The 7682-nt window shown below is 40.6% G+C and overlaps 1 protein-coding gene and 1 long non-coding RNA gene across 2 annotated transcripts; one reads left to right on the top strand and one right to left on the bottom strand.

The window, feature by feature from the left end:
• Positions 1-634, top strand: LOC134165692 (uncharacterized). The gene is made up of 2 exons (XR_009965616.1): positions 1-102; positions 240-634. It is a non-coding gene; the product is annotated as an uncharacterized LOC134165692 (long non-coding RNA).
• Positions 635-6649: 6015 nt separating this feature from the next.
• LOC134165691 (complement factor H-like) lies at positions 6650-7677 on the bottom strand (the record flags this gene model as incomplete). Its single annotated transcript, XM_062622730.1, has 3 exons — positions 6650-6838; positions 6976-7173; positions 7431-7677. Coding segments are annotated over 3 exons (465 nt in total), but the record flags the coding sequence as incomplete, so codon positions are not given.
• Between the last annotated feature and the right edge of the window lie 5 nt (positions 7678-7682).

Below are 7682 nucleotides of genomic sequence, written 5' to 3'. Positions count from 1 at the left end.
ATATTTTGTTTGAATGCAAATGGTGGTACCGGCAAGTTTCACACCCTGAGAAATTTAGAGCCGTGTGCCGGGATGGAGTGATCTCATATCCTACGTGTGAATGTAAGTGCTCGGTGCCCAGGACACAGCAGGGCTGCATGAGGAAGCTTTGCTGAAATTACCTGTCCACTGCTCTGAGGAGCCCCAGTGGTGTGTGTCAGGCTTGGTCTTCAGTCTTTTTCCTCTTGTCTCTCTTCCAGACGCAGGGGTTTTTGGATGAATGGAAGTGGCACAAAGGATTCCAGCTCTGGCAATGAAGGATCTCCACCGACCTTGTGATTTGAGCTTAATTTTTCCTGGCAATTCCCATTCTCTTGTGTTTTCTTTGCAGCTTAGTCAATGTTCCGTCTTGGAATTTGTCATGGCTTTTATGATTAGATGATTGCTTTTACATTTTATTCACATCCTTTTTACGTAAATGTATTTACATTTTGTAAATGTGTTTACATTTTGCCTATCCAAACGGCTGTGTTTGCATTTTATTCATTCTTCATTGATCTCATTGTTAGTTTTATTAACCATCGTGTCCTGAAATAGGCTGGCTTTGCTGGCATACAGAGACAGGAATTAAAGCCTGCAGGTACTTTGGTCATTAGCAAGTAGAGTGCATTTGGCCTTATCCTAGCTCCTAACTTCAACTCCATTCACTTCCCCAAAAACTGTCCTAGGGTCATGGCAGAGGTGAGTGTTCTGACCACTTGGTCAGGAAGAGGAAGTATGTGGAGTCTACTTTAAATCACTCAGGGAATTCTCTAGATCACAGACCCAGTTCTTATGGGTCACTTGAGCCTACCTGACATTTGATGGAAGGACAAAATATTGGGATGCGAGTAATGGCGATGGCTGGATAGGAGTGGGGTTGACTTCTTGGTCCAGGTCTTGGATGGGCCAATCTGCACAGTGCACAGCTCCATCTGCTGTTCGCTAACAAGGAAGACCTATCTGAGGTTGTAGAAATCAGTGGCAATCTTGGATGTGGTGACCATGCATTCATTTATTTTGTGATTCATGGGAGAGAGAGCAAAACAGGTAGCTGAGTAAATCATGTACCTTAGGAGAGCAGATTTTGGCTTATTTGGGAAACAAGTAGGTGGATTGCTTGGGAGAGTGGTAGAGGAGTCCAGAAAAGCTTACAAGTCTTTGAAGGACAGAATCTTCCAAGAACAAAAATATTCAATTCTGGCAGTCAGGAGGAAAACAATATTTATCAGGACTCTGCCTTGACTAATCAGGGACTTGTAGATCTTTGAAGTAGAAATCAGTGTACAGGCAAAAAAGGAGTTACAAGTTCAACTGTCTATGGCATTGACAGCCTATATGAATAGTGCTAAGAAAGCTGAAACTTCCCTAGAATGACACTTGCAAGGGCCATCAAGGGTTCGAAGAAGATATTCTATTACTACACTAGCATTAAAACAATAAAAATGTGACCTGTCACTATATGAGATAGGTGATTTGCTGACAGCAGCCCCACATGGAGCTCAAGTACTCGATGCATCCTTTGCCTCAGTGTTTATCAACAAGATGCTGTCTTCATTTCTGTAATCCACCCCATCCTGTCCTCTGCTCACAGATGAACATCCAGTGTTACGTGTACATGCAGCGGGTTTGTGTCACTAAAGGACCTCAGAGGCTTGGGCACACTCACTGGGAGCTGTTTTGCTGTGGCAGTGTTCTCGGCAATATGGTGCTGAGGATGTAATGCTCACAGGGATGCTCACAGGGATAGCAACCTTAGGCCCCAAAGTAAGCAAAAGCATTTGCGTTCTTTGAAATATGTTTTAGGTTAGTGTTGTTTCTGTCTGTATCTAGTGAGGATGCATGTGAGAGCAGCAGAAGTGAAATTAAAAAAAGGCTATTTAAGTTACCTTTTCTTCTGTGGTAACAGATTTAAGAATTAGATTGCCAAATCATATTCAGTTAGTTCCTGTCTCTCAGTATTTTACCTTAGTGCACAATAGAATTCCTTCCTTCTTAAGAAAACAGGCAAAGTATAATCACTTCTGATTATATGTTTTAATAAATTAAGGTAGCATAAGTTTTGCTAATGGAATGAAATATTAATGGCTTAATTAAAGAGACAGTATGGATTTAACAATTTTCATGGTCAGTAATTTTTTTTTTCTTTAATCTTTATTTTTTGTCTTAGGATGCTCTTTCTCTTTTGCATGCTTGCTTAGTGAAAATCAGGGTACAGAGGTTCTCTTCATATAAAATCTTACATGTTTTTCCTCTGGTTTGTTGAGGTTTGGGGGCTGGAATAGAAAGGCAGTTTATGTTATAAATGTAAGTATCTCTTTTGTATCTTTCTAGTTCTGTTACAATGGTATGTATTTTTGTATGCATCTTATTTTATAAAACAAACATCCTCAATAATCTAACTAGTAGGTCTCTCCATCAGCCAGCATTTTATCTGACAATATTATTTTCCTTAATTTCACAGAAATAGAGATATCTATATTGCAGTGTTGAAGCTGGTGTATACTCTTTTAAGGAAAACAGTGTGATATTTATTTCCTTTATTAAAAGGAGGTGGAAGTCACCATTTCCCAGATGGTGGAAGCATATCTATTTTCAAGACAATCAGCATCACTCAAATAATCTCAAATTTATACCAAATAGTGACTGTACTTTTTTTTATAATCGTGATAAATGAGGAGGGAGTTTTGCATGTTTATAGGTAATATTTCCATCTGATAATCTGATGGAGAATTTGAGCTATTCTTGATTGATATTTTGCTGGCTGTCTGACAAGTTGACTGATGCCAGCAAAGAGCTCTTTACTTTGTGATCATCTTGACTTAGTTGTTTTATGCAGGCATACGGATGGATGCCATATAGCACTGCAGACACTATTGCTGTTGATGCTTGGTTGCAGATGTAATACATTAAGATTGATTTAGTTGCATTTCATTCACATTGAAATAAGGAATATTCCTTCTTTTTTTTTTTCTGTTCAGAATTTCTAGAATTCCAAATATTTTTTTTCTTTTTCTCCTTTAATTTTTAGGTAGAAACACTTTCATACACGTCTAAGACCAGAAAGGAGAAGACTGAAGTTCTTACTTTAAGCTTCAGCAGGAAGCAGGTGAAATTTCTCAGCATGATCATGGGACAGACACCTCAAGGCTGTGAACTGCTGTCTACCCAGAACTCCCTTTGAAAGCAGTGGGACTGTTAGGCTAACATACTATATCCACATTTAATACCATTCAGCTGTGACATATCACTGTGATCCTAGGAAGAGCAGAGCAATGGAAGTCTACTTCCAGGATGGTGGAAGGTGTGTCTTCCGTGTTTCCACACAAGGTGTGCCAACAGCTCCAAATCACGAACTGAGAACATATTTTCAGATGTGTTACAAGAAGAACTGAAAAGGCACAATGTGTTTTAGTGCACTAAATGTTATAGATGCATAACATTTACAGAAAATGAAGCTTATTTTTGGCAGTAAACAAAACCAGATTCTTCATAGGCTGTTTTAAAACTGGAAGACAAATTACCTTTGCATTCTGGTGGTCATGACTAGTTTCCTTGCCTACAAATTACTCTTCATCCTGGAGAAGGCTGGTTAGCCTAAAAAAGGGGAGCTCAGAGGGGATATCATCAATATCTCTAAACACCTGAGGGGAGGGTGCAGAGAAGACGGACCCAGACTCCTTTCAGGCGGCCAGGACAAGAGGCAATGGACACAGACTGAAACACAGATTCCTTCTGAAATTCAGGAAATACTTCTCTTGCCTAGGGAGGTTGTGGAGTCTCCTTCCTTGGAGATATTCAGGAGCACTCTGGACATGGTCCTGGACAGCCTGCTCCAGGTGATCCTGCCTGAGAATGAGGGCTGATGACCTCCAGAGGTCCATCCTGTGATTTGTGAATGCTTGTGCTCAGGGACAGAACTCCGAAGCCTATCATTTGCCTACTCGAGTATAAAGCATGGTGCTGTGGCTTTCTCAGACAAGCACAGAATTATGATTGTGTGCAGCATTTTGACTGTTCATTTGTTAATGAACTAAACCCTATTCTGTCTCAGTCTTCTGAACAGCCTGAGCAAATTGCAGCATCCACCCTAAGTGAAAGAAAACCACCAAACTATTTGACTGATCAGTGTTTCCCAATGCCATTTTTTATTACATTATAAAATACAAGACAGTCTCTAGAGTGAAAGAAAATCAACGGCTGTACATTTAGGTGGTGTGGTCCACTTCTTCCCTATTTCACAGGTAATAACCAGCCATCTGGTAACAACAAAAAGGGGTTCCACTGATAACTAGATTCGTAACTCTTCCTGCGTTTTCCTCTACGGATACATGAGGTTCCTGGGAACCTTTCATATGCTGTCTCTGAAAATGACCAGACAGCAGATGTGAATGAGAATAGCCTTTGTTTATGTGACTGAACCATTTGTAACACTTTGGCTGCTCATATTGGTTAATTGAGTGCAAAAATGTCAGTCAAAGATCTGTGTAATCTATGGGTTCATTTGCTGCTGAAATTTAGACTGAGATAACCAGCAGTAGAAGCAAATTTCTGCTGGACTCTCACTTGCTGTCTGCACTACCATAACAAAGCACTATTTCTCTTTCCAATAAGATTAATATAAAGCAACTCCTTTATTTTATTAATAACAGAAGACATCTCTTGGGCACAAGTAAGCTTTATGCATTTTGTAGATTGGAAACCAAAGCATGGATCTGAGATATTTTGTCACGGCCACACTGTGTGCATCCACGCCAAGAACTGCATCACGGTCATCGCAGCCAGAACCCTGTCCTCACTGTCTGTTTTAGAAAAGAAATCAAACTGTTCTTGAGATCCTGCATCCTGAAACTGGTATTTCTCAGTAACCTGAGTAAAGCCATAAAATTACCTTAATTTTCCTTAATTCTGCTTTGCATATTAAAGTATCAAGTTCCTTATTCATTTCTCACATGTATGCTCTCACCCACAAAATAAATACTGAACTGTGACACTGAATAAAGGACTGAACTTTTAATTCACTGGTGGTAGGGAAACTACTTATCTGAACACTATTCTTGCAGTGAGAAAAACACATCCTTGTTTACCAGAAAGTTTATGGTTACAGCCAAAGAAAGTAATTCCATTGTATCTTTTTGCCAGAGGCAGGGAAAGAGGGGAGAAAAAGATGGTGGTGGTGTATTTGGCTTTTATGTTTCTTTGTTTGCTTCTAACTTCCTAACTTCACAGGGATTTTACATTGGCTGATGTGCTGTCACTGGTATTCTCAAGAAAACAGTTGCAGCTGGATTCCCAAAATGCCTCACAATAAAAGGAGCTGCAATGAGGTGGCAGTAGGGCAGTGCTCTGCTCTCCTTCCAAGGCAGTAAGACTCGCTTTAAAAGTGTGAGGACTCCCAGCAACGTCGCTTCAGGGCAGCAGTACAGGAGGTGCTCAGAAGAGTCTTTGCATTTGTACAACTTGGATTTCATGATGGTTTTTTTTTACTTGGACTTTTCAGTACAGGTGAGTTAGCTGATCACTATCCTGTTTCTCACTGTATTATCTGTATTCATAATAATGGTTAATATTGTTCATGTTCGTACTGTCAAGCTTTCTTCTCATTCTGTTACTAACACTGCATACAGTTTTCTTGTATTTCCACCAGGTCGCCAGTTCTGCTCTTTGTCTATAGCCAGGGTAGGATGTTCATCATTAACAGCAATGAATTTAAATCCCTATTTCAAATACTCTTCCTCACAATTTTGGGTTTTTTTTTTGATCGATTTCCTGTCAGGTGTGATTAGAGAAACAGTGTCTTTTACCTCATAATGTGGCTCATGAAGAGTTTTTATTAGAAGCATCAGATTTGTCACTTTCTTGTTTGCTCGTGTGTTATCTTCTGTGTTGTTGAAACTAAATATAATCCACAAAATAAACTTAAATGGGCACATATAAACTACAGTGCATTGCAATACGCTGAAGGTGAATGAATGAGTGAGGGTGCCGCTGTGAACAGCTCTGCACTGTGGAGCACTTGATCTCCCCCATCAGCACCATATGTGACATGGAACCCTATCACATGCAGATCAAGTGAAGTCACCAATGTGAAATCTTTTTTTTTTCCTTTGGAAAAAAAATAATTATAAATAGAAGTTTAATATTTTCTTCGTGCAACTCATTGGATCAAATTCCAAACCCCACACAGTGCCTATTCCCCACTTTGGAGCCCATTGTTCTAAATGACATTCAGTGTCAATTTATTTGCTCTTAAGCAGAAGGACCCCCTCCCCTCCAGGTCCTCACAAGAAAAGACCTGTCTGTGCTCACAAAGTCAGGTCAACTTTGCTATCTTCACATCACAATCTAAGACAGATCTTTGGTTATGGGATGGTCAAAGCAGAGATTTAGCTGTTTTGAAATATCCATTAGCATCCAGCAAAGGAAACAACAAAGGTATTTCTTTTTTTCTTCGCAGAGAAATCAGCCTGTACTAATACTCCACATGAATATTAAAGAGTTAAATTCCTGTCTCCGTATGCCACCAAAGCCAGCTTATTTCAGGACAAGATGGTTAATAAAAGTAACAATGAGATCAATACAGACTGGATAAAATGCAAACAAAACCATTTGGGTGTCCAAAATGGAAACAAGTGCAAACACAATTATCTGATCATAAAAAACATAGCATATTCCAAGATGGAACATTGCCTAAGCTGCAAAGAAAACACAAGAGAATGGGAATTTCCAGGAAAATTAAGCTCAAATCACAAGGTCGGTTGAGGAATCCTTAACTGCCAGAGCTTTTGTGCCACTTCCATTCATCCAAAAACCCCTGCGTCTGGAAGAGAGACAAGAGGAAAAAGACTGAAGACCAAGCCTGACACAAACCATTGGGGCTCCTCAGAGCAGTGGACAGGTAATTTCAGCAAAGCTTCCTCATGCAGCCCTGCTGTGTCCTGGGCACCGAGCACTTACATTCACACGTAGGATACGAGATCACTCCATCCCGGCACATGGCTCTAAATTTCTCAGGGTGTGAAACTTGCCGGTACCACCATTTGCATTCAAACAAAATATACTCCCCAGTGACGAAGGTAGAGGACCTCAACCACCTTGATGACTGCAGTTGAATGTGGTTCCTTTCCATCAACCTTTCATTCAGGCTACAGTCTCCTGAAAAAAGTACTTTCATTATTTGCCTGTAGACCTCATAATGGATAACCAGTGCTCTGGAAATGATGGCCCTCTGCTAGCTCAGGTGCAGCCATCAACAGCATTACCCTTCACTGCCTGAAGCTTGCAGGATGCTCCCACACCCTGGTTCCCCACTAGGCATTCTCCCAGGAAACCTAAAGGCTTTGCCCTTGGCTTCAGCACTGAAAATGCAGTAGCACTGCACTTAAGCTCTGCCCGAAGTGGAGGTGACTTACTTGCTGGCTTGCACTGGGGATATTCTAATGTCCCCTCCAAACACTCTACTCTGAATGGGGAAGAGGCTGGGTCCTCCATAAAGCCTCTTTTACACCGAAATTCAATAAAGTCACCCGATCTGGAATACAGCTTTCTTCCCCTGGTCCATTTCAGCTCAATATTGTTTCTGCCCATGTCTTCTTCAGATGCTGTACAGGCCACTAGAAAAGGCAAAAGAAGAGTGTCATCATTCCGTGCAGACTCACCACATA

The sequence above is a fragment of the Pezoporus occidentalis genome, unplaced genomic scaffold, assembly GCF_034315485.1.
Source record: "Pezoporus occidentalis ecotype Australia unplaced genomic scaffold, CSIRO_AGI_Poc_V1 ctg2459, whole genome shotgun sequence".
NCBI lineage: Eukaryota > Metazoa > Chordata > Aves > Psittaciformes > Psittacidae > Pezoporus > Pezoporus occidentalis.
The sequence above is the reverse complement of the archived record's forward strand: the minus strand, read 5'-3'. Positions and strand labels throughout refer to the sequence as shown.